This window comes from Aphelocoma coerulescens, chromosome 1 (assembly GCF_041296385.1).
Source record: "Aphelocoma coerulescens isolate FSJ_1873_10779 chromosome 1, UR_Acoe_1.0, whole genome shotgun sequence".
Taxonomy (NCBI): domain Eukaryota; kingdom Metazoa; phylum Chordata; class Aves; order Passeriformes; family Corvidae; genus Aphelocoma; species Aphelocoma coerulescens.
In genome coordinates, this window is record NC_091013.1 from 6,320,202 (window position 1) to 6,345,918 (window position 25,717).

General features: G+C 47.3%; 1 protein-coding gene across 2 annotated transcripts; it reads left to right on the forward strand.

The window, feature by feature from the left end:
- The first annotated feature begins 8,659 nt into the window (after positions 1 to 8,659).
- On the forward strand, positions 8,660 to 23,976 carry DIPK2B (divergent protein kinase domain 2B). 2 transcript variants are annotated; one of them, XM_069023982.1, is made up of 5 exons: positions 8,660 to 9,158; positions 13,623 to 13,887; positions 20,159 to 20,332; positions 21,957 to 22,245; positions 23,367 to 23,976. In XM_069023982.1, the coding sequence occupies exons 1-5, from the start codon at positions 8,935 to 8,937 to the stop codon at positions 23,705 to 23,707; spliced, it is 1,293 nt and encodes a 430-aa protein (XP_068880083.1). In that variant the 5' UTR covers positions 8,660 to 8,934; the 3' UTR covers positions 23,708 to 23,976. The 2 variants fall into 2 exon arrangements, with proteins under 2 accessions (XP_068880083.1, XP_068880160.1); XM_069024059.1 differs by lacking the exon at positions 8,660 to 9,158 and adding an exon at positions 10,368 to 11,313 and having other exon boundaries at positions 13,654 to 13,887.
- Positions 23,977 to 25,717: the final 1,741 nt, after the last annotated feature.

The following is a 25,717-nucleotide window of genomic DNA, read 5'->3' on the forward strand; positions in this document are numbered from 1 at the left end:
CACCCAGCAGCCTGAGGGAATATTCTTCGTGTGTGAAGCAAAGCACGTGCCCTTGCAAGAGCAGATTTTATGTCCCTAAAAGCAAAAATGTAATGCTGCAAATGAAGGAATGCCTCATTAGAATTGCATTTACTTCACCACAAATGCCAGCCAAGAACTTTTTTTAAAAACATATACCCACACTTACGGCTTCCAGATACATTCTGCTACCAAAAAAGGGGCCACAAGTGGCCTGTGACATGATCCCTTGTCTAAGGGTGTCTTTGCAGCTTATTAAAGAGATGCCTAAAGAACATGTAAGCAAAGGGGTTGTGGGGAAAAAGAGAGGTTGAGGACAGCTGGCAACGATCCCAATTTAAGAGCAATTCAAAGAAAAATGGGGCCCAGGATGGGATTCTCTCTCTGTCTTCACACAACTTCCCACCAAGAAATAATCTTCCCTACAGACAGTTCCATCACAGCAACAGCTGAGGATCAAAAGCCAACCTTGAAATAACTTACTATTAAAGTTTATTTTAATAAAATGAGTTTTGGATGAAATTTCAGTTCTTGAAATTACAGCAGATTCTTTTTTTTTTTTTTCCTGGTTGGATTCAGTTCTGCTTTCCCATCCACATTTTGCTATAAGCAAGGTTATGGCCAACTTCTTTTATCTCAGTGAAATTTTACCTTTGTGGATTAGGAAAAAAAGAAAGTGAGGTGTTTGTTGTAAAACACTGTCAGGAATTCCCCCAGCTAACGCTCCTTTGCTCCTCTCTCCATAGGCTGAGACACAAGGTTTTGCTTTTGGAATGGGAGTAGTTTGCATATTGCAGCTGGGAAAAGCACATCTCTCCAAACTCAGGGAGGCAAAGGCAGCCTAAGGAGGCACTTGCATGGTAGCAATGCAAAGAGATGTTAGCCTGGGCTCCCACAGACTGCTGTGACTACCCGTGCCAAGAGGAAAATGTATTTTATTTACAACATGCAGGAAAGTTGCAGAATGTTTCTGAAGATTGGTGGCTGCCCTGTGAATTCACTCTCTCCAGAGTTCAACAAGCAGTCAGCTGCTGAAAGAGCCTCTGAAAGTTTTCATTGAGTTGCTGGCTGCCTCCCCTCACCAGTTATCTTCCTGATTGAGGTTAAATAAGGACAAGCCTTTAAAACTCTACTATCTTAAAACAAGTTACCTTATTTTTTGCTGATTTGGCATCTATTTCCATGGAAACAGGAGCAAGAACTAGAAGCCAGCAGCTGAAGTTGGCTACACTACTGCTCTTGGCTTGTTCTACTTCCATTTCCATGGAAACCGATGCAAAATCAGTGCAAACAAGGCAAAGTTTGATTTTTTTTTTTTAATTAACCCTTTCTTGATTGTCCACTTCCAGATTAATTTGTTGTCAGAAGTGCAGACACAAAGTCACTGGAAATGCAAGAATGAGCAGCACAGATGCCTTCATGAGCCTGTGCAGGTGTTTGCATGTGAGTATGTGTGCGCACTTCATTGCCTAACATGAATCCTCAAAGTAATCTCCAATTTACTTTGAGAGTGCTAAAGAAAAAGTAGTGTTTGATATAAGGGAGGGTGACATGCACAATTGTCCCCTGTGGAGGTTAAAGGCAGAAGTAATAAAGTGGCAGTGGAGGGAAGCATTTTGATGAAAAGAAATGGCACTTCTTGCCTATGGCTTTCTAGGAGTTTTCTGGAGTATTTCTCCTCTGAAGATATGTAAGGTCTCCTTTGTTGGCTAAAAACCCATTGGAACTCAGATTTTGGCATACCTTTTTTCTTTTTTCTTTCTTTTTTCCCCCCTCCTAATCTGGCAGTGTGCTAGAGCACACAGAGCACATGCCACAAGCTTTCAAAGGTTCTGGCTAACACACAAAATTTAAAGTGGAGCCAAGGCATTATAGGCTATGTTACAGAGTTTAGGCAGGCTGGGATTGACCACAGAGCATGAGATATGCAGGTTTTCTTTGAGTTTGTGGCTGAACCTCATCTGAGATCAAGTCATGTTTAAGGAATTGATTCACTCACCTTGCTTTGTTAACAGAGATTTTGGTGCCTATCTTAAAAAATCTGGATCCAGACATGCAAACCCCAATGCAATAAAGCATTGAATCATCTACCTGAGTCCTCCAAAATTTATGTCTATGCTCTGCTGTTTCACACTGCAGAACCAATGCTTAAATGTAGAAAAGGTTTTTCAGACAGTGAATCTGCTTAGACCTGGGGGGCTTTTGAGGACTCTCCTTCAGTTCATCGTTATTTCTTCTAAAATGCAAGGAGAATGCTGGTGGGAGAAAATGTCTAAAGAGAATGAAAGTGGCTTAGGTCACATATCTAGTTACCAAAACATTAAAACCCCATATTTATAGCCAGAAGAGAACAGGAGCCAAGGTTTTAAGAGAGATGAAAAAAAAATACAAAAAAATCAATGCTTTTCATGTCTTGATTCATTTTTCCTTCCAATTAATACACTTGCCAGTTTTTAAGAACCTCTTCATACTTGCACTGGACACAGCAGAACTTGGCCTGTACCAGCTCTGAACCCACCTGAACAGCAATGAATGCCTGAATGTCAAAAATTGTTTATGAAGATGGAGAATTGTCACCTGGAAATGTCAGTTGCATCCTTACAAGAACATTCAACACTATAGGGCACACATTCCCTTTGGTATGTGGGAAAAACAAAGGTCGCTGCCTAAAGTGCACTTGTACTGTTAAAATTCATACTGAAATTCCCCAGTCCTAGCACTGGGTACCAGTCAAAACCACTCCCAAGGTTACTCAAAGCACTCTCCACGTCTTTCTCCCAAACTGTTTTTCCTTCCATCCAGACAGCTGGCATGATACAGGTGATTAAAATTAGTAACCAGAGATTCCAGTCTGATGGACAGAAAACCAGTGGAGCCAAACAATGGGTATGAAGAATGAAGTTGTGGTTTGATTGATAAATTTACAGCCTAGCAGTCTGCCACTGGATCAGATATCTGTCGTATTTTATTCTTCCAGGGCATATTTTCAAAAGTTGTTCCTTTACCAGGTAACAAGTTCAGAAAGAATATTTTCATACCAATATTTTAAATGTGTTTCACTTTGGTCTTGGAAAGCAGGCTCTTTTTTTTTAACAGCTCTTGTTCATCGGCCAACCCATTCCAAAAGGGTCTCTCTGCCGTGCCATTTTTATTTTAGAAGACCATGTTTCATCCTGCTGCTGCCTCGCAGAGGAAGATGACCAAAAATCTGCATAACACCAGAAAGTCTGCATTCTTTTTAATCCTTTCAACTGCTGGGACACTGAACCAACAGCACAGATCCAAGAAAAATATTGTGGGTAGGTCTCTCCCCTCTGAAAAATTGTATGACATGAATATATTTCTGGCTTTCTATAGGAAGATTTTATCTATTTGTTTGTTTGTTTATTTTTTCCCAGGAAGGGATACTTCATTTCTTTGTTGTAGAATCACAAAAAGAAAACATCATGACACAGGCGCTGGTGTTTCAGTTGCACTCGTGGACTCAGACTCGACCTGAGGAGCTGCTTGGCTGTTCCAGAGGTCAAGAAGCCCATGCAAAGTCACCACCAAGGACAACTGCTCCTTGAGGAGGAGTTTTGTTCCCTTCCCAAGCCTCTTTCCCTCATGCTTTGTGCCGGGAGTGACCAGCACACCCCGTTCTGGTGTGCAGCCAATTTTCTTTTCACTATCATTTTCCCTTAGGCTCCAGATTCCTGCATCTCATTTTCTGTCTGTGGATACTGATGCACCAAAATCCAGGATCCTCTTCCACACTTTTTGCTGCTTGGCACAGTCTCCCATAAATGCTGCAAACACCACAGCAGCTGATAGCATTCAGTGGCCTTTTGTACTGACATTTCAGCCTCTCACAAACTAGAACTGGCCTTATCTGTTGGCTGCAGTGCCTGAGGCTTTTCTTCTCACTGGCTTTTTCTTCCAGCTTCCTACCAATATATGCAAAGATTTCCCAAAGAACAACAGGTTTCCTCTTCTGCAGCTGAAGAATGGAGTCAGGGAGAATCCAAAAATACCGCAGATACAGGACAATACCTATTTTTATATAATTAATATACTAGATTATTGATGCTTCAGATTAATTACATCCAAGCTTATCAAACAATAAAAATTATTCCCTGGTGGGACAAAAAAAAAAAAAAAAAGTCAAATTTGTATCCCTCTTTTAGTATTTTCATTGATTCAAAATGTAGAAAAATCCATACACACACAACATCAGACCTTCTCAAAGAGAATTGAAGCACAAACACTCTCTTCCAGCTCAGCTGTGGTGTTTCACACCATCCACACCTCAGTGGCCCCTTTCTCTGTCTCTATTTGTACTGTCTGGGCAGTGGGGTTTGTTTGCTTGAGTTTTTTTTCCTCCTCTTCCTTTCTCTTTCATCTTTCAGCAACAGAAAAAGAGAAAGAATAAGGGTGGGGAGAAAAAGACTCTGTAACACAAGCTGTCCATTGCAAATCCAACTGGAACAAAAATTTTCTGTTGCAGATCACTTCAAAACAGATGTTTCTTTCATAAACATGCAATTGGGAGGAAAACAGAGAAAAAGGAAGTGATCGCATCCTCCCAAGTGCTGTGAGTTTGGTAGCATTCAAAGAGACACATTTTTCGTTTTGAAAGAATTGAAAATGTGTCAAGCTGCTCTAGCTATTAATCCACACATCCAGCCTGAACTGGGATTGAAGTGATAAGCAGTTTGATACCAAGTCTGTACTGATTATTTGGCAACAGTTTAATGATTATCTTGGATGTGATTAATGAAAAATACTATTAACAATAATCATGGTTGCACCACACCCTGAGCTGATTTCCACGCTGTCCCGCAAAGCTGCTCTGTGTGGCAGCCAAGGTCTTATCCGGGCCCTGCAGGCAGCAAGACCCAGGCAGGGCTTACTGAGAAGCTCAGGAAGAGCAGGAGCCTCTCCTCTTCCAGCAAAACTTTGATTTTTCCTGTCTGTTGTTTCCTTTCTGTGCGTGGCAATGAGATGCAGCCCTCCCGCAACCCGCCCAGCAATACCCTGTTGCTCAGCAACCCCATAGTTGCTGAGAAGGCTCTTTTGCAAACCTGGGCTAAAGAGGAAGATTGAGATGATGTGGCACCCAAAACCTGCTGTTAAGGTTGGCCAAGCAGCAAAATCCCCATGAGCAGGTGCAGGTCAATAACAGCAAAGACCTTGGTGGCAGCATCAGCTGAGGAGCAGCAGCACTGCACCTTCTGATCCTCAGCATCTGCGATGATTTGAAACACTTAGTGGTGATAATCCCAAATTATTTAATTAATTTTAACTAATTAAAAAGTTCTCCTGCTCTGCAAAGTCATTTCCAGCATCCCAGTTCGATCCAGAGCATGGAACTAGCATCACATTATGCTTGTAGTGAGCCAGCCAGCAGCACTGATGACACGGGGAGAGGGAGGATGCAAGGCTCTGCCAACATGAAACCCACCCCTGGGGGCAGCTGGCATTGATCAGGCAAGATGGGCAATAGACTGGGGTGGAAAGAGGCAGTGGGGAACAGCTGGATTGTATTAATGGATTGGGTGGAAAGCAGGAGGTAGGTTAAGTAAGAGGTGTATTTCACACCATGAATTCTTGGGAAAAATCAGCCTGTGCTCTCCTGATCTCCTCCAGAGCCAGCAGCAAGGGAGGGCAGGTCCTCTCCCACCTTGGTTAGCAGTTAGAGATCACAGCCATACCCACCCAAACCCACAGCCACTGGGCTCTGCAGGTTCTGGGTGATTTTGGGACCCAGGAGCTCCACTGCTGACATGGTTGTGGCTGGAAGTGGAGCTGTGATTCCAGGTGTGTTTCCACATTCCTAATGGCATGTGGGGAAAGGAGGGCTCAGGGAACAGAGGCTAGATAAACACTCTTTTGGTAGAAACCACCCCAAAAGCTTTTCTGCAACTCATCTGACTTTGATAGGGCAGTACTTTCATATTGATCCTTTTTAAAGATTTTTAGAAATTATAACTTTTAGAACACTGACTAGACTTTTCTGTTGGGGCCATGTTCTCATGTGGTTAATGGGGTTGCACAGGAGTCTGTTGTTAAAAGTTTTGTGAAGTTCCCATCAGGTCATTAGGGCCAGCCCTTCATTCCAGCAGACACCACAGTGATCCATGCCCTGAAAATCCCACATCTTGGCACAAGCAGAAGATCTGCAAGGCTTCTACAGACCTGGCTGTTTGCCACCTGACCACAATACCTCCGTACCATGTCACCAGAAGGAAAGGAAAACAAATACAGGTTTGGTATTACCTGCTGAAGGACCTCGGTAAAAGAGAGGCTGCTTTCAGAAGCACAGCCCCTCTCACAACACTCAGCAAGCTGTGGTTTCACACCTGCCTCTCTGGGCTAGTTCAGATGTATATCTACTCATTTTTAAGCTTTGGGTTTTCAGTGCCGTGAGCATGAATGAGTGTTTCCCACACACATCATCCGTGCTGCCCAGCCTGCCCAGCCCGAGCAGAAATGTCTGAGGGAAGGAGGGAGCTCAGACCCTGGGGGTAAATGCAAATGCCAGCAAGCTTGAGGTGGATATGATTGACGAGCTCCCATTCTTTGAATAAAAAGTTGCTTTTGTAACACTTCAAGGTGATGCAGGTGTGATACACTGCACAAAAGCACACTCACACGTGCTGTTCCTAGGCAGACATAAACATTGCTTTACATGTGCCTGAACTACACGAAAGTGCAAGAACAACACAGACATCGAGGCATCATTATTAGCACAGAAACTCTGCTGCCCCTGTATTGGTTTTTGTGCCAGAGCCTGGGGCTTGCCATCAGAAAGGCTCAGTTACCACCCCCAGAGGCTGAAGCCCTCCCCCTTTCCATGGGGCAGCACAGGCTGGGCACGGGAGGGATGGGAGCCTGGGTCTCTGCTCTTAGAATTACAACAGAGGATTGGAGACAGAAGGAAGGCAATTGAATTAGTAAAGAAACTGAAGGATACTTGCTTTATATATTAGGTAATGAAGATAAAGACAGATTGCTGGTGTGTAATTTTGGTACCATCCAGGGAAGAGCTGGGCAGGGAGCAATGTGAGCATGGCCAGAGTTGCAGAGCTACTGGGAGGAAACGGTGGGCAGGGCTGATTCCTGCAGACGGGAGAGGAACAATGTACCAGCAATAGAAAAGGGAAGGGATAAACTGCTGGAAGTGGGACACAGCTAACATGTAGCTCTGGTTCTGCCTCTTTCCACCAACCTATTTCAAAGAGCTTTATTCTGGAGTATTAGGCCAAATGTGAGGATGGCTCAAAGCAGAGTCCTGTGTTGAATGCACTTGCTGGTGTATTAGCAGTGCCCAGCCCCTGTGCTTTGCAACTTCTGCAGGGTTCATAACACCCCCCTTTCCTCTCAGCAGGGCTCGTTATCCTCCTCTGTCTGTGCTGTACCCTCTAGACAAACCCTAAATGTCACCATCTCCATTTTGTGCATAGGGATGCCCCAGGAGGCAAAGCAACCTCCCACGAGGGCGCAGAGCCAAGGAGAGATCCTGGGTCTCCCAAGTGCCACGACTAATAAGAATCTGTGCTTTAAATAGTTGCCTTAGGATCACCCTCCTCAAGCAGCCCCTCCAGAAAGCGAGGTGTAATCGCAGAGCCCAATGTGCACCCCTGTGGCTCTCATGTCCCTTAGTCCCATCAGGATGTGATTAAATGCCAGAGCGGATAATAAAGGGTGGCTACAATGCAGCTTTTCTTCCATTAAAAATGTGCTAGGAAGTGGCTTGCCCACTTGGTGGGAGTAGTCCAGCTGGGGGAATGAGAAGTCTCCAAAGCCTTAGTCTGCTCCTCACTGCTCCCAGGGTGAGATACAGCCCAGGAGAACCTCCCACATCAATGAAAACACAAGAGCTGGGGACGGGGGGGGGACCAAAGCCCAGTGCCACCACAGCAACACGTGCTGCCTGCAGCCAGAGTACCACTTGCTCGTTCAAGGTGTGCAGCCTGCCAGAGATCCTGGCATAGTCCTGTGCCCAGCATCCAGGCCAGGATGGGTAGCCACCAGTTTCCATAACTTCCAAGTCTTTGTCCTAACAAGAACAGCTTTTGGTGTGATCACAGTAATCTTGAAGTCTATCTGAAACCTGACATTCTCCTGAGTTCGACCCATCCCTTTCTCTAGCTTCTTTCCAGTGCCAGGACCATGAAGAAAAGACATTCAAAATCCCAGAAGTCTTGCTGAAAACCCCATTTTCCAATGGGATTAGAGGTCAGGCTGCTCTATCAGCTGAGAGTTTTGGAAAGCTGCAGGCTATCCTCCTTTCTGTGGCACAATCACTGCTGAACAATGCTGTCTGCAAAAAAACAGAACAGTGATGATTCTACCTGACAGCCCTTCCAGTGCTTTCATGAGAAGGGCAAACCAAGCCAAGAAAGCATCCAAGAAGCCAAGCCATGCACCATCACAAATCTCCAGGAATAAAGCAACACCAGAGATCTGGCTTCTGGTAAAATGTGCATTTCTGCCATGCTATTACTCCTCCCAAATAATTTTTTACTAAGTGTCCCACATATGCCCTTTTCTCAAGCGACAGGATATCCTTCATTTGTCTGCACCAAGTGCAGATGAGCACTTCTTCGTGTTGTTTTCCAAGTTGGCTGATGGGAGGGTCAGCAGGGGCCAAAGCAGCTGCAACAAGGAAAGGAAAGATAACCATGGCAACCCAAGTTATCTGCATCCTCCATGTATTTCCTTCTCCCCACCCTACGGCGTATCTTTCCCACCCAAACCTCAAGCCGATAGAGCCAGTGACCAGCTGGCAGGATGGGGACTGCAGCAGTGTCTCCTGCACCCAGAGTGTCTTGCTGTGTTACGGGGCTCACCACTGCAGGCTGAAGTCATCAAAAAAGACCGAAATTCTAGAGAGGGACAACTTGCTAAAAGCAGAGCTCTCCAGTACTGTAGATGGAGCGCTGGATATGCTGCCTTTGCTCCAGAGTTGCAGATCCATTGATGCTGCTCCTGGTTTTGGCTCTGATCTCTAACCCTTCCACAGCAGCAACAGCTTCTCCGTCTGTGCCCCACATCAAACCCAGCTACAGTTTTGGCCGGACTTTCCTGGGACTTGATAAATGCAACGCCTGCATTGGGACATCCATATGCAAGAAGTTCTTTAAAGAGGAAATAAGGTCAGAAACTCAGCAGAGTAATTTTTAAAGCGTTCTCTATAGTAATTTGAAAGTTGCCTGTTAGAATTTCCAAGTAGTTTCATGAATGACAATGCAAAGAGCAACTTAGCATCCAGTTGCCATTACAGCACTTAGTGTTTTAATTATTGTCTATAAGCTGATGCTTTGTCTCTTTTCTTTTAAAGCCATGCAAACATGATCAGACTTCAGCCCTGAACTATAACTTGAAAGCAGGAGTAAAAGGCACAAATTTCTGCCTAGAGAGTGGCTCTCAAAAAATGCTAGGCAGCAATGGGGGAAGAGGGAAGGAAGAATTCAGCTTGTTTAGATTTACTGGAAATATTTTCTTAGGAGCAACTGATTAAAGGCAAAAAGGGGTTTAGCTTTGTAGGCTCCCAACAGAGTATATTAACTACAAACATACAAACATGCTATATAATTTTGTACCAGGTGCAACAACGTGAATGTGCAGAATTTCACGTGGGTTTTAACTAAGATCAAAAGGGATCTAAACCTGCCTGAGGCATGAGGACTTCTGCACATGAGGTTACCCACGCGCTTGAAAATAGCACGTGGCTAAATTGCTGGTATATTTTGGGGAGATTTGTGTGAGAACTTGAAGGCAGAAATTGCATGTGCCTCGTTGTTGATAAGATACACACTGTCTGAGTGGTCATCAGAGCAATCCAATCATTTTTAGGCTCAAAAGCAGAGCATATCTGACGACAGCAGGGAAAATGTTGCCTGTTGTATTTGAGGAGAAAGTTAAAGGCAGTGCTTGGCAGAGGAAGGGTTTATTGGGTCTGATATGATTTATAGAGCCATATGCACTTTTTTTTATAGATATAAAAGCCTGGGGGAGAAGAAATTATTATAGTAAGATTGTATTTTTAATGCTATAATGTAAGTAGTATAGTATTAGACAAATCACCGTTTTTATCTTAAACTATCCTATAAAACGTAGCATAGTAAAACCATAATGGTTTGTCTGGGACGGACTTTTAATACCAGACATCCTTCCTTCCCCCACTGCTGCTGGAAAAAGGCAGCTTGTGGCTTTGCTAAGCTCTACATTTTATTCCCTGCAACAGGCTGGCACCGCAGCTGGCTCCTGCCCCCTGCCCCAACCTGCTGTGGCCCCTTTGCTGCTCACCTGTGCAGGGTTTTTAGGGACCTGCTGCCAGGTACAAAGCCGCTCCCTTTTGGTTACTCCCACTTGGCCAGTGGCGAGGCTGGGGCCATGCAGGTTCCCTCAGCCCTGCCAAAAATAGCAGAACTGCCTCTGGCAGTGGGGTTCCATCTGCACAGTGCACCAGGCTGTGGGAGAGAGGCGCTACGTGACCCAAGGCAGGAGGGCCCCGCTCTGGCTTTCCTCCAGGGGACAGCGGGAATAGGGTGGGGGTGTCCCGCTGGGGTCCAGCAGTGCAGAGCCACAAACATGTGGGAGCACAGGGGAGGCAGAGGGGCTCCCCAAGCCAGACACTTCTTTTTCTCTCCCACCAGCCTGCAGTCGGCTTCTCACAAATAAGTGATAACATGCAGTTCTGCTCCAAGCGCTTCGGGAAGGGGAACTGAAAAATGTTCTCCTGAGCAGTCACTCAGCTTCAGGCTTTCCTTTGCATGGGTAAAACTTGTTCTCCCACTTGGTTTCTTGAAAAACTGGGATTTTTTTTGGCAAGTGGGAGGTTAAACTAGGGAAATTTCAGTGGTGCTTACGCTCTTTGATCCACCCTCATGTACCTTTTCACATGTTCACAAAGGTGGATGGCACTTGGGCTTCTCTGTGTTAATTCACATTAGAACATACTTCATTAATTCTCCATCATTTCTGGGAGCTCTGACATGCATTCACAGTGAAAAGATGTGGGTTTTGTTCCCAGAACGGCTGGTGACTCATCTTGTGCTCTAATGTTCTATACTTCCCTTATCTTTGCCCAGCTTCATCCATCTGTAAATGAGAATACCAAGATTGCCTACCAACTGTACTGAGAGCAGAGTGCAGTGAAAGTTTTTGTAAAATACTAGGTTTTCAAAACACCACAGAACTGAGCCGACCAAAACTATTCACAGACTTGTGCGAATGCTGGTGCTGAGCTTTGTCCAAAAATAATGGGAAAGAAGACTGGAAAAGCTGAAATGTTTCAATTCCATGGGGGTTTATATGGTATTTCTTTTTTGTTTGTTTTAAGACTTAACGTACTTAAATTTTTTTAAAAATGTAAAATTCCAAATGCAAGCAAAATTATTTTGGCTGAAACAAAATACTTAGCTTCCTTCAGGAAAAAAGGAAAACCAAGTTTGAATTTCTTCAGCATTTAGTTCTGGTTTGATCTAAAATCTGTAATCTGTGACTCACTTATTCAGATAGATCTTACTGCAGGTCTTAGAGCATTTGCAGGCCCTTAGCTAAAAAGCTCCGTGTGAGAGGGAGTTGTTACAGCACAACTCGATGATGAATCTTGAAAGTATCTAGCAACTGTGCCAGGCCAGAACTGTGCTGCCCAGAAACGATGCCAAATACAGACTTGCTGCAGCCCATGCCGGGTTCCCAGGCCAGTGTGGCTCTACCCCAAGAGCTCTGCAGAGGAGATCACTCCATCCACCCTCAAATTAAAGCGCAGCCCTGGATTTCACACATCCACGGGCTGCTTGCATGCAGGAGGTGGCACTTTCCTGCTCTCTGCGTGATGTGAGCTCCCCTGAACACACAGACTTGAGTCAAGTCACAAGGCATATTTGTGCTTAACTTAAAAAAAAGGAAGAAGAAAGAAAGAGAAACCCAACCCAGAGCCATCTCTTCCCAGTACGTGCCTGGCACGATGTGCCTGCTTTGCAAATTAGGCACTGGGAGGGGTCCTGATGCACAACAATCACAGTGAGGCAAAGCAATTTTTCTCTTTTCTTAAATCCTAGCTCAAAACCAGACCAAAAAAAACCCAAAAAAACCACCAAAACAAAAAACCCAAACCCAAACAAAGTGTTTATTATCATGTCAGGTGCCTTAATTGTACAGAACCTTCAGTTTTGTATCAGGCAAAACGCCCAAACAACTGAAATGCTGGAATCCACCAACCTGTTCACACAAGGCTCCCCCACTTCTTGTCATCCTCCGTGGTAAATTTTTGGAAGGAGGCACATGGAAACAGTTGAAAGCCAAAGCATGGGAATCACCAGGGTTTCCCCCCTCCTGAGGGGCACCTGTGCCTGCCCAAGAGCTCAGCTGCACAGGGTCTGTGGTGGGGAAGGGGAGTGAGGTGCTGCCTTCAGGAGGGATTGTCTGATCAGCCTCTGACTGCAGATTGGCTGGTGTCACTGTGTCAGTTATTTGCCCAAAATCATAGAAAATTAATCCTCCCCAAATTTCTCTGTGCCTATTTCCCAAATGGAATTTGAAAGGAAAGACCAGCTTCAGCTTTTGGAGTTGTTAATGTCTTTTCATATAACTCCAGCTAGGCTAATCCTGCAGGGAACCTCTTGCCTCTCCCATTTCACTTCTGAGCTACCAGCTTTAATTTACGGCGAGATTAAATGAGGACGTGCTTTCCTACGCACTTGGGCAAGGAGCTCAGGGCAGGAGGGTTCAGAGGCAGCGAGGGCAGGATGTTGGCCAAACCAAAGGTCAGAGCTGGGCCGTTTTCCAAGAGCAGGTTACAGACACCATCCCAGAACAGGCACCGCGCTCCTCAGCCCCGGCATGTGCGATGCGCGTGTGGGCAGGGCTGAGGGGGCTGCTGAAACAAAAAAAAAATTACCTAATTACCCAGCCCATATGCTCCCCTCCTGTGCCTGTGTAGGGGGAGCAAATTAGTGCAAGATCTCCATGACTACAGAGGCACTGCACGCCCAGGGCACACGTACCCCATCCCCCCCATCGCACCCCAAACTCTGCTGCTGTTGGGGAGGTCACTCATCCCAGCTGCTGAAATACAGTCAGGGATGTTGGGGGAGACATGTCGACCTCAGCACTGAGTAAAGCCACCACCTCAAAACAAGAGGTCATTTTGATATTTCCCAAATACATTTGTTGTCAGGAGGTTTTAATATCAGGAGGGTCCTTTAAAGTGTCAAGTACTCCTTTTTTGGGACCCTTTCCCCAGGATTAAGGAAATTGAAAAACACCAGGGATTCTTCCTGAACGAAAACCCTGTCCCTTTCCTCCCTCCCTCTACCCAAAAGAGGGTTTCACCCCTCGCCCTATGGCACCATTCATGACAAGGGATGGTTTAAGTGGGAAGCAAAGATGGACTTTTTTACCAAAGCACACTTCCTTAGCTGATTGTTTCAGCCTGCTCACCTCACCCCAGTGCCTGGGGCCACCCATCTGGGCTTGCTCAGCCTTTACCAGGCAATGGCAGGAAGCCCCTGGGGCCAGTCTGGAGAAACTTAGTGGGGCGGGTGCTGCTGTGCGGGTGTCCGTGTGGCTTTTAACCCGCTCTCCGTGGGGCTCTCGTTTTGGTTTGGCAGGTTTGACACCTGGCTTTCTTCTCATTTAAAGCTGCCCCCCAGCTCACTGCTCAGCTACTCGGGCAACTACACCGACGATGCCAAGAGCTGGCGGCTGGTGGACATCACCCGGCTGACCTCCAAGTACCAGCATGACCGGGCGGACAAGCGCATCTGCACCTCCCTGCTCAAGACCAAGACCTGCAGCCTGGAGCGTGCCCTGCGCCGCACCCAGCGCTTCCAGAAGTGGCTGCGGGCCAAGCGCCTCACCCCCGACCTGGTCCAGGTCTGAGTCCTGCGGCTCCGGTGCCCCGCCACAGCTGGGGGAGCAGGGGGCAGAGCGAGTCCCGTGTGGTTTAGGGGGGTGAAAAGGGTCTGAGACTGAAAATGGCTGCAACTTGCTGGTTGGAGGGTGAGTTTGGGTGGTGGTTGGAACTCTTCCTCCTGCCTGGTCGGTGGAGATATGTGCCCCCAGCCAAGTCCACGTGCCAAAGGGGAAAGGCAAAATGATGCCCTGATAGGAAGAAAAGTGCCACGGTTGAAGGCCAAGCCCTCCCAGCCACAGGTAATGCAATGGCAGAGCCTGTCCAGGGCTGGGATGGGCTTGGCCTCAGCAAGGAGAGCACCAGCTCCTGGCTCCTTGAGCAGGCTGAGGCTGAAGTCCTGTGGAAAGCCCTAGCACCAGGTGGCTTCAGGCACAGGGATAACATCAGGCTGTGCACACAAACATGGTAACAGCTCCAGTGGGGAGATTGCTGCCTTTTTTTATTTTCTAGTTTTCCATCACATCTCAGCATTGTGGGGTTTTGGGGTTTTTTTGATCATAAAGTTGTACCCAAAAGGGCAGGCAATGCATTGAAAGTGATTTTGCTTTGGGCCAGAGACCAAGTCAGTGTGGGTCTCTCTTGCTTGTGGCTGGCAGGATGAGGGGCATGGGCAGTCAGAGCCAAAGCCTCCAGTACTCATTCTCCTGCCATCCATAACAAATGACCTCAGGCACAAAGAAGCACAGTGCCCTTTCTGCCACAGTCCTGGGGTGTCACAGGTGAAGCCAGGAGAGGAGCATGGTGTGCGTGGGTCACCACCACCAGGTAGATGGGCAGCTACGGCACAGGGCATCTCCCTCACTCCACCCAAAAAACAGCAAAACATTGCAATAACCACTGGAAAGGGGCAGCAGCCAGGGTTGGGGTTGGATATACACTGAGCAAGACCCTGAGAGGCAAAGAAGGATTATTCCAGTACTTGTCCCCCTTCCAAGAGAGAATTGACTGTGAAAAAGAGATTTCATTTATTTTTCTATAAAGGCAGCTGCCTGCTGCATCCACTCATCTTTGGTGAGTGCTAAAGCTATGCTGCTTTGGCTCTTCCTCTTCTCTTACTCTGTGGAGCAGCTTGCCTGAAGAGAGAGTGAGGGATCCGCTGGGGTTATGCCTGCACTGCACCAAAAAGGACTCACCCAAATCCCTGAGAGTCCAGCACAGCAGGTCACCCTGAAGTCAGTGCCCTCCTGGGTGGCACATGCCTGACAGGGAAACTCAGAGCTCCCCTCACCTGAGCTTGTGGGCAGGGATAACTCCTTAGGCTGGCAGGCAGCAGCTGCCCAGGCATCTGCTGGCCACCACTGTCCCCCCAGGCAGCACTGCAGGGGCCTGCAGGAGGGCAAGCTGGGCTGCCAGGTCCTCCAGCCTTGCTGGGGTGTCCCAGGTGTTTGTGCCAAATTGTGCTGCCACCCCAGCAGTGCTGAGGGAAAGGGAAGGAAGGAATTGATAGCTTAAAACTTCCATTTGCTGAGCTGGGTGAAAAAGTAACTGGAGAAATGAGGCTCTGTGGTATCTCAGACCTGCTGCAAAGTTAAATCATCAGCTGAGCCCAAATCCTTCTCCTTAAAAGGCTCTTCATGTGCTGCAGTTTTCCCTACCCTGTCCTCTTGGAGTCTGAAATGCCAGCTGAGCTGGCTGGGTTGCACACACAGGCACACACACATATATGGATGCTCATGTGCACACACAGCACCACGCAGAGAGCCTGGCTGGGGCACCCTGGCTTTGCACCTCTCCAGTTTCTCCCAGGAATTTCCCTGTGTAGCAGCAGTGGGAAGCTGAGCTGATGCCTGCTCCAGGGCGTCTCTGAAGTGAGCTCAGGGCCAGCCTAGGGGGACATGCCCAGTGACAAAGTCCCTGGGACATTTCATCAACCCGTGCAGCTTTTTAGTTGGAAAGGGCATGGGAGGCTGCAGGGAGGCCCAGACCTTTGCACATCAGCCTCAGGATTGCTCTGCTCATGTTTTCATGGTCCTTTGGTTCTGTAAATCAATCAGAGAAACAAAAATTGGTATTTAAATCTCTTCTAACAGCATACATATTTGAATAAACAGAGAAACATAGTGATCCAGAGACCCTGGGACCTACTTCCCCACCACCAAATTTCAGCAGCAATCACTTTTTAAGATCAGGCATATGCTCTGCGAAATAGTTTCTGGTCTCACAGTGGTCTAAATTGAAAAGCAGCCAGTGGCAACAACATTTCAGTCACAATGAGTGTGTTAGTCTGTGTGTGAGATTCCCTCCCAGCCCCGCTGTGTGGGCCACCACAGGTTACAGAGTGACCTCCCCAGTCCATCCAGCCCCACAGAGACGATGATCCCCTTCCTCCCTGGCCATCCCACCTGCCCTCCTCCCACTGAAACCAGCACCTCTGCCTGCACCCAGCCCAGCACCGTGGCCCCTCTGCAGTGTTTGCCGGGCAGACACATGTTGGTAACCCAGCATGAGCCACTGGAGAGGGGTTTTGGGGTGTACCATGTGTCACTGCAAATACTCACCTGAAGCACTGCCCTTATGGCTCTGTTTCCCCTTCTCCCTGTTTTCAGAGGTGTTAACAGCAAGCACACCTCTCTCAGTACCTGACACAATGCCCACCCGGTTTCACAAAGCTGCAGGCACACAGCAGTGCTTGTTCTCCCTTCCCCACAGTTTATCCTATATAGCAGCACTGGGGAAAGCTAATGGGCCCAGGTAATTTTGTCTCATAGACAGAGCATTACGACAAACCATAACGTGCTTGAATCAGAATGACAGACCATGAAGTAATGTTTTTCCACTTTTACACTGCCTGCCCTGCCTGACCCAGCCATCAGCTGAGCCTCCTGCCACAGTGATTATTTCACCTGCCACAATGAAAATCTTTATTGGATGCAGCAAAGTCTTCAGTCTTAAAATCCAGCCTGCCTCAGAGATGAGCAGGATTTAGCTGGGGCTCAGCCTGCACGGCAGCCGCAGCCACCCACTGCTTTGCCCAGGAGCTCATCGCTTCAAACCTCTCTGGGTGCTTTCCTGCTGGAGGGCAACAAAGCAAGTTGGTTTCAGCACAGATCACCCACAGGGCAAATTTACAGCCATGCCTACGAAGCACAGCCTGGAAAATGCTGAAGGCAGACAGAGGAAAGCAGTACTGAGGTGAAAAGTCACCATTTGCAGCCCCTCTCACTAGGATGGACTGTTTGAAACTACTGACCAGCAACTACTGACCAGCAACTGCTGACCAGCAACTGCTGACCAGCACCTCGTCCTGCCTGCAGCAGACGCACTGGCACCCCGGTTATGAAGCCTCTGAGTGCAGTCCACATCTCTGCGTACTGCACATGGGCAGGAGCTCACTCACTGGTCCAATTGTCCCTCCTAGGGAAGGATGGGCACTATGGGGCTCCTGGAGCCTCCTCCTAGACCTGCCTCCTCTTTGACCCAGTACCTCATTGTCAGAGACTTCCATAAACCTGCTGGCAGTGGGGATGAGCTTCTCAGGGCATCCTTACTTTCTTTCTTTTGGGAGTGAAGGAAACCCTTGGATTCACATGGCCAGGAGCTGTAGGTGCTTTGACATCTACATCCAAGTGTTTCCTCCTGGAGCCCTCCCTAAACCTGGTAGTTTGGTGAAGCTGGACCCAGATATGGCTCGTGGGGCAGGAGGCAGCCATGGTCCTGGTCTGGGCCATCCCTCCTTGGGCTGACTGAAGAAAAAAGAGAGTGAGAAGTTTTCTTCCACAAGTTGTCTTTACATCCAAGTGAATTCTGGGTGTGTCTGTGCTACATATGCATATGCATGAACTCATGGAGTTTAAAATGCATCATGTACTGCATAGGAGGGGTTAAAAAATCACAGCTGAGTGCAGGTAGGCTTTGCAGGAACAAGTCACTATCAGATATAGAAATGTGGGTATTTAATCAAAGTAAATAAAGAGCTTTCCATATCAATCACAAACAATACATCAGGCTGTCTGTCAGGTCTTATTCTCTGGGGTGATAAGTCACTGCAAAGGACTTAAGATACTCTCAGATAAATCTGTATCTCCAGTGTTTCGAGTACGTGTTCTTCACATTTTTCTTCCATTGACAGTTTTTGTCTGACAGTTTTACAACTCCAGCTCCTTTTCTGCTGCAGAGATGTTTCCATCAGTCTGCAGGAAGGTGAGACCCCTCTCCACTGAAACAATCAAGCAGGTGCTGAGCTTTACGCTTTTGACTGTCTCTGCCGAAATCAAAAGGCCTCATTGCCCAGTTTTTGTGGATCAGGGCTTCATTAAACTGCAGGAAGCTGCACCAATGTTTGATGCAAACGTGTCAGCATCCAGCCCTGCTCCTCTGCTCCCACACCTCCACTGATGTGCCTGAAACAGCTTCCCAGGAAACCAGCAGCCATGAGCACCACGGGCAGCACGTGCCCATGTCTGTGATAAGAGGATGAGCTCTGACCTCAGAGAAGTCCCAGTTACACCATCCATGCCTTCTCTACCCCTGTGATTTATGTTCCTACTGTGTACTCTTCAGGGTCTCAGCTTTTGCATTGCAGACTCCTGGAGGCAGCAAGGCTTTTTAACTTCGGCTGCAAATATTTGCATACACACTAAGCTGCAAGAGACTTTCTCCACCGTTTATCTCTTACTCAACATGGCTCTGTTCTGCTCATTTTTTATCACTTCTCCTCCAAAGGGAAAGTGACAGAGTCAGCCACAACGTTCCTGCAAGTGCTGCAAGACAGAAATCCATAACCATCCCTTCCCCTGCACCCCTTCTGTGGTTTTAGAAAATTAATTGAGAAAGTATTTTCCTGATAAGACTACACCAGAGGAGAGGAGTGTGTGAAGGCTTGCAACAGGAACTGAGTAGAATTATTTTTGACAAATGTTTTATTCATTTTGGGAAGAAAGGTTTTTTTGTTTTTGTGAAACAACTCTTCAATTGTGGTTGAGCTTCTCTGGTAGTTTTGACCAGCTATTGGCATTTTGGACTTGTTTTTTGCAACTGATGGCCAAGGAAGGGGTGGTTGGGACCTCACTGCGGCCAGTAGGGATACCAAAGAGGAGACATGGGACATCCAGTCCCTCCTTTCCACCTCCAATTGGGAAAGTGTCATACTCCTCTTTTCCATGTTGCTTTATTTCTTTGTCACGGATGGGTAATTCAGCATTTCATGCCAAATGAACAGCTCGCACAGGAGGGGCTGAGAGGACCTACCTTAGAGTTACCAAATGACCTGGGGAGATCCTGCGTAAGATTTTTGCTCTCAGCATGAAGGATGGCAGGGAGCAACGTGAGCTTCACTGCCCTTTCCTCTGAAGCACATCTCCCAACCCTCAAATTATAAACAAAACCCAAAGGAGTAAATTTGGCTTCTGGGATCATTTTTAATAAAGTGGCTTAAAAAAACTTGATTCCCTTCTGCAGCAGAGGCATGGCAGGGCAGTGCTTCTGTGCCACTGTGGGCAAACCTCCAATCGTACACTCTCCTGGGCTATTAAGGAAGACTAACTGAGAAACAAAAAAAGGCCATTTTTGACTATGAAGATATAAATTTCTATGCCATTTATCCCAGCCATAGATTGCTCATGCAATTTTACAAGCCAAACCTCCAAATCTGAAGGGTGAAATACAGTAATAATTGATTCCATGAGTGCAACAGTTCTCTATTTGTTGCTGGTATTTACAAAAAATATGCACAGGCTATTTGGTTTTGATAGTTAATGCATGAGTTTATCAGAGAGAGAACATATCCTGTGCTTATACTCGCACGCAATGTTTATTTACATTTTTAAAGCATGTTTACTGACCTTAGCAAATAGTATTTCCAAGAAAGCTGCTCTCAGGTTAAGCAAATAGCAAAGTGATCCGAAGATTATTTAACGAGGGAAGTGACTCACTGTCTTAACAACTGGAGGGCCTCCACCAGGAATGCCAGGGCTGGAAACCCGGGAGGAGGGAAGAGTCCCGTGGTGTGGAGACATGTGGAGCTGTGCAGTCAGGGGAATATGAGGTTTGCAGTGCCCAGGAATGGGGGCCATTCTTGAAACCTGAGTTGGGAAATGGCATGTTTGGATGGCACAGGCCTTTTCCTAGGAAGGGTGAGATGCCCTGTGTGCCCATATCCTTGGGAGCTGCGCCGCAGCAGGCAGAGGCACCCTGGGCAGAGCACAGAGGTGTCTGTACCACCAGCATGATCCAAGCACATTGCAACACCTCAGGCTGGAATTGGGCATCCTTGCCATGTTTCCCCTCCCACAGGGCCTGTCCAGCCCAATGCTGCGCTGCCCATCCCAGCGCCTCCTGGACAGGATCGTGCGGCGCTACGCGGAGGTGCCAGACGCCGGCAGCATCTACATGGATCACCTCACGGACCGGGACAAGCTGCGCCTGCTGTACACCCTGGCAGTGAACTCACACCCCATCCTCCTACAGGTACATGTGCCACCCTGCCCCAGCCTGAAACACCACCCCACGACCCCTCGCGAGCAAACCCTCGCATGAGATGTGTGCCAGCCCCAGGTGCAGAGGAGTCCCAGCCCTGGCCTTTGCCAGCTCCCTGGCCTTCAAAAAGTGTGGGTTTTTTATGGGGTTGGGTGGCTGAATCCAGGCAGACTCATGAGGTGCTCCCTGCATCAGTCTGTGAAGCTGGGGAGAGATAGGGAACCCCAGGTGGGTTATTGCACTAGAGCACTGTGAAAGCCAGGGTTTTACACATCCCCAATACTTCAGAGTGTTAGCTTTGCATTGCTAATGCATTACATAAAATCACAGCCTGTTTCTGAAAGAGAAAGAGCATGATTTCCCATGCTCCACGTGCCAGTGCTGTGTTTTCAATTCACCTGCCACTGGTAACTAGCTCTGGGTTTCAAAACTCTGGGTTTGAAGGCAGTGATCTGGAAGACCCTTCCCCTGGATCCCTTCTGGCCTGCTTGGCATGCGTCTCCTCTCTTTCCTTATGTTTCTGAGGGAGAATCCTCACCTTTCCCCATCCCACTTTTAGTCCTCATTGCTGTTTCTTGCAACCCTTCATGACTCCACAAAGAAAAGAGGCAGTGGCAGCACCATCCATCTCTGGCCCCAGGCCGCTGCTGCACTCAGTGGCTCACAGGGCTCTGCGTGATTCCAGGGAGGGGGAATGGTGCTCGAGCTCTGGGAGGCTCCTGGGGATCATTCAGCCACCCCAGTTATGGGTCACTGGGACATGAAGCCGTGGCCCCTAGCACTCTGCAGACATGGGAATGCAACTTAAAGAGGTGAGAAAAATATGCCAAAGAGAAACAGCTAGATTTTACATGGTTGCCCAAAATGCCTTCACAGCAGAAGGGAGAAGCAACCTTAAACATGAAACTGGATGAGTTCATAATGCCTTGGCACGGTCTGAGGTGCTGGGCAGACAGATAAGTTATAATGTAAATGATGGAAGGCTTTGTGCTGGCATAGCTCAGCAGTCACACAGTTTGGTTTCCACCTGGGATAACTGTGCTGCTGGCCTGAGCTGCAGGGATGCAGGGAGTCCAGCCCAAGTGTCCCTCCCCACTGGAGCAAACACCCACCACTTCTGCCCCTGAGACAGCAAAGTCTCTTACAAAAGAGTCTGGAAGAGCCTGGCAGTTCTCACCAATTAGTAAAAACTGCTTTAGTCCCACCTCAACTCCAAGCTGTGACTTCATCTGTTCAGTGCTCATGAGGGACCCATCAAAGACACCTAAAATTAGCTGTTCTGTGGCTAAAATTTTCATGAATCTGAAACCTATTATTATCTTAGACTTTCCAGTTAGTCTCTCTTACAGAGTAAGTCTCAAAATACCAGATTCTTCCTCCATTACAAAAAAGGACCAAAATGAAACAAAAAAAAAGCATCATAACTCCTCCAGGATGGGGTAGTAAGTACCTTTCCCAGCTGCTAGGGCTGGACGGGACAAGGAAGGGTTGTGGACTGACTTAGGAAGCAAAACACAACCCTGCTGCTTGGAGCCAGAGAGGGCACTCTGGGAGGAAAGTGGGTCCATGGGCAGAGGGGCAGGAGTAATACCCCCATTCCCACTCTCCCTGGCAGATCTTCCCTGACGTGGAGGGCTGGCCCTTCCCACGGTACCTGGGCTCCTGCGGGCGCCTGGTGGTCAGCGCCAGCACCCGGCCCCTGCGCGACTTCTTCGGCGCGGCCCCCGAGGTGGCCGCGGACCTGGCCCTGCAGCTCCTCGCTGTGCTGCGCTCCATGGGCACCAACGACCTCAACTACTTCTTCTACTTCACCCACGTGGATGCTGGCACCTTCGGCGTGTTCAGCAACGGGCATCTGTTCATCCGGGATGCCAGCATGCTGGGCATCATCGACAAGGAGGAAGGTACTCAGCGGGCTCCGTGGCTGCGCATCTGTCACGGGAGGGCTCGGGAGGCAGGGCAAACAAATCTTTCCCCTTCTACCCTTGGCTCTACTGCTGCTATTTTTTTTTTTTAATTAACCAAACAGCACTTACTAAATTAAGTAATGAGAAGTTCACGGAGAGATTTACCATCAGCAGGTCCTGCCATCCTGGCTCTGAGTCGGGAAGGCAATGGGTGTTTTGTTTGGGCAGTCGGTGGTTTGGTGAGCACTCTGTAGCTGGCAGCAGCTTTCAGTGTGCACAGTGTGCTGAATGCTCTCATTTGAAGTCTTGCTTTTAAAACTTTTGCAATGCAAATTTCAATATTTGCAAGCAGAAATTTCGTAGTTTTGTTTGGTTTAAGTATTGGATCAAATTGGATGTTTTTTACGTGTATTTATCACATCGACTAATAATGGTTATTATTATTATAACAATAATAACAAAATCCCCCTTTTTGTCACTTTTACATAAAATCAAGGATTCTATTCAATTTTCACAGGTTACATTGGTCTACCCCTGGAAGTGGAGCTAGTCAGACTATTCTCCCAATAATTTAACAGTTTCATTTTGAATATTCAAATTTTCAGAAGGCCTCTCCTCAGCTCACACATTCAACTGAGCAAGTCTCAAATATTCAGAAGCAGATGTCAGAAAATTTTCCACTGAGTTTCCTTTTCTTATCCCAACAGCTATGACTGTTAACTTGACTCCAGCTAGATGAGCTGTTGTTGCAATGTAATGATTTTGGTTAACATGGAAAAAATTACAGGTCTGGCTATTTGTGGTAGTTTTTTGTAGGAACTCCACATTTTAGATTTGTACTCCAGTTCTCATTTTCTTCTGCATCAACTTGACTTGACAGACTCCTCCCCAGTTCCTCTGACAGGCAGTTCTGCAGAGTTCTGTCATTCAGAAAAATATACATATTTCTGGAGCGAGAAAATTGGCTCATACACAGCTACAGCACTGCGTAATTTGTGGTGAAAGGTGGTCACATCCTTTAGGTAGTAACAAACCCTGTGTTAACACAGAGGTACAGATATCTGTGACTGTCCAGGAGTTCACTACTATGTTTCTAACTGGTTAATTGTCCCCAACAGGGAGCCAGCTGATCGATGGCCAGCAGGAGTATAAAGATATATTCAGCTGCCTGACTGTGGACTGCCAGTATCCATTTGTGTCCTGTGACTCCATCAGGGAGAAACACAGCCTTGTCATGGTGTGTCAAGAGCTTTTGCCAAAGCTCCTGATGGGGAAATTCCAGCCCCCCGTGCAGGAGAAGATTGACACTTTCCTGCAGCGCTGCGCCCGCGGCCTCGGCGATGACCGCGGAGTCAACGAGGCCATCGCGGAGCTGGCAGAGATCCTGAAACCCCTGCGCTCCTGCGACTCCCGCTTCGCCTACCGCTACCCTGACTGCAGATACAGCGACAAATACTGACACAGGAGCAGGCCCTGGCAAGGACTGGGGCAGTGTCAGCCCCGTCCCAGTGCAGGAAGCGACCAGGAACCAGGGTAGTTGGAAAGAGCTGCCCCAAATCCGGGGCGTTCTCGGTGTAGAAGGAGGGAGCAGAGTGCACATGGGATTTATTATTCATCTCCCAGAGATGCATTTGTTACATGGGATATAGACATGATGTATGGTTTATGGATTATTAGCATTGTCATGACTGACAAGGGGCCACAGGATTAATAAATCTCATTCACATGTTTTGGCCTTGGAAGGGTTTCCCATGCCATTTGTTAAAAAGCAAGGCGGGATGCTCACAACCAGCTAGACAGAGGATCTTTATTTCCAAGAAAGTCTCTCTGATGGACATGCTATACATATATAACGTGGGATGGATGGATGGATGGATGGAAGCATTCAAGACTTTCCCTGTGGCTATTTTTAGTGTGCTAAGAATCATAGATAAACTGAATGACTGGATCAGTTCTGTGCCATCGCCCATCACGGATCACTTCTATAAAATATTTAAATTTTATTGATGGCACACAGAACAGAAAGACACAATCAACACCATTAAAAAGCTGAAAGGTTCCGTGGCCTTTGAGACTTAATTTCTCTGATCCCCAAATATAATTGCTTCTAGTCTTTCCCAAGTCAATGGACAGCAATCAGAGACTAATACAGGGTTTTGGTTTAAGATGAGAAAAAAAAATCCCAGCTCTGGGATAGGATTGTTCAGCAGATAATTTCACATTATTCTCTCTAAAGTGGAGGAACCATTTGCATGAAACCATTCAGGTGGGAAAATTACCTTAAGAGGAGAAGCGACACAGGCAGAGGATGAGACATTAATTTACACTGAGCCTGACAAGACTTGCCAAACACTCAATACTCCAGTGAAGGTGCTGGGGCACCTCCCAAGAGCTGGGGAGATGTAAATTCTGACCAGAAAGAGCTACAGCCATCCTCATCCATTTGCCTTCCAGAGGAGGAATTGGTAAGCCAGTCCCCAAAGGAATGACTCAGGCACTTAAAATTTGGGATGGTGAACTCATTTCACAGCAGTTGTCAACCCAGGGCTAGATCCAGCTGCCTCATTTTGCAGGACATGGTTGCAAAAGTGGCAAAACATAACTTTTCTGATCCACAGTCTGTCAGTTCCCCTCATGTGAATTCCCTGTGAGGTGTCAGAAGCCCACACCAAACCTTCCCTAATGTGTAGGGGTTGGACAGACCTCACCTGGGTTTGGGGCTTTCTCCTGGGGTCAGGCACGCAGGAGTCACTGAGCAAATTTGACTGAGCTGAGTGAGAAACAAGGCTTTCTGGATCATCCATGAGAATTTTCATCATGGAAAGAGTCTAACTCCAGCCATGGTTCAAAAAATAAATTGGTAACAACGTAAAGGCAGAAAGAGATGTGAGTGCATTTGCATTGCCAATGGTTGTTCTGACTTGTGTTGTACAGAGGAGGAATGCAAATCCAGATTTTGTGTTGGCTGTGAGGGGCTCTGTGCATGCAGGGTATCCAGCCTGGAGTTCCAGGCAGATGTGGGTGAAGGCTGATGAAACAGGTTGGGCATCCAAAACCACACACACAGATCTGACACGGGGGAAATCTGACTCAGGACCATTATTTTGCCTTTCTCCCCGGCATAAAGTATCAAGTGCACCTCTTACCTCTCAAGATGTAGAAACATTGAAAATAATTTGTAGGTAAATTTAGCTGCAGGCCCAGATGGCCAGACAGCAAAGACGTTTAAATATACAGCCTCAGCTAGTGCTGCAGGCCTCTTTCCTGGTTTCAGTCTATTTCTATATCATGGCTCTCTTCCAGAAAGAAAAACATGTCCTTCTCTGAGATCCACAAGGCTGTCTAACAACCTGCTTCCATCAGTTTTTCTTGAATCTGTCTGCATCTCCAGTCTCTTGGGGTGTGGGTTTACCTGATAGCTGGGTGTTAGCTCTGGGCCCCTTTTCCTCCAGAGCTTGTCCCACACGTG

Coding starts and splice junctions, on each gene's coding strand:
- DIPK2B (XM_069023982.1), top strand. CDS start 8,935: ATGGAGCGCTGGATATGCTGCCTTTGCTCCAGAGTTGCAGATCCATTG. Junction 13,888..20,158: donor TCACCCCCGACCTGGTCCAG/GTCTGAGTCCTG, acceptor CCCCTCCCACAG/GGCCTGTCCAGCCCAATGCT. Junction 22,246..23,366: donor CATCATCGACAAGGAGGAAG/GTACTCAGCGGG, acceptor TGTCCCCAACAG/GGAGCCAGCTGATCGATGGC.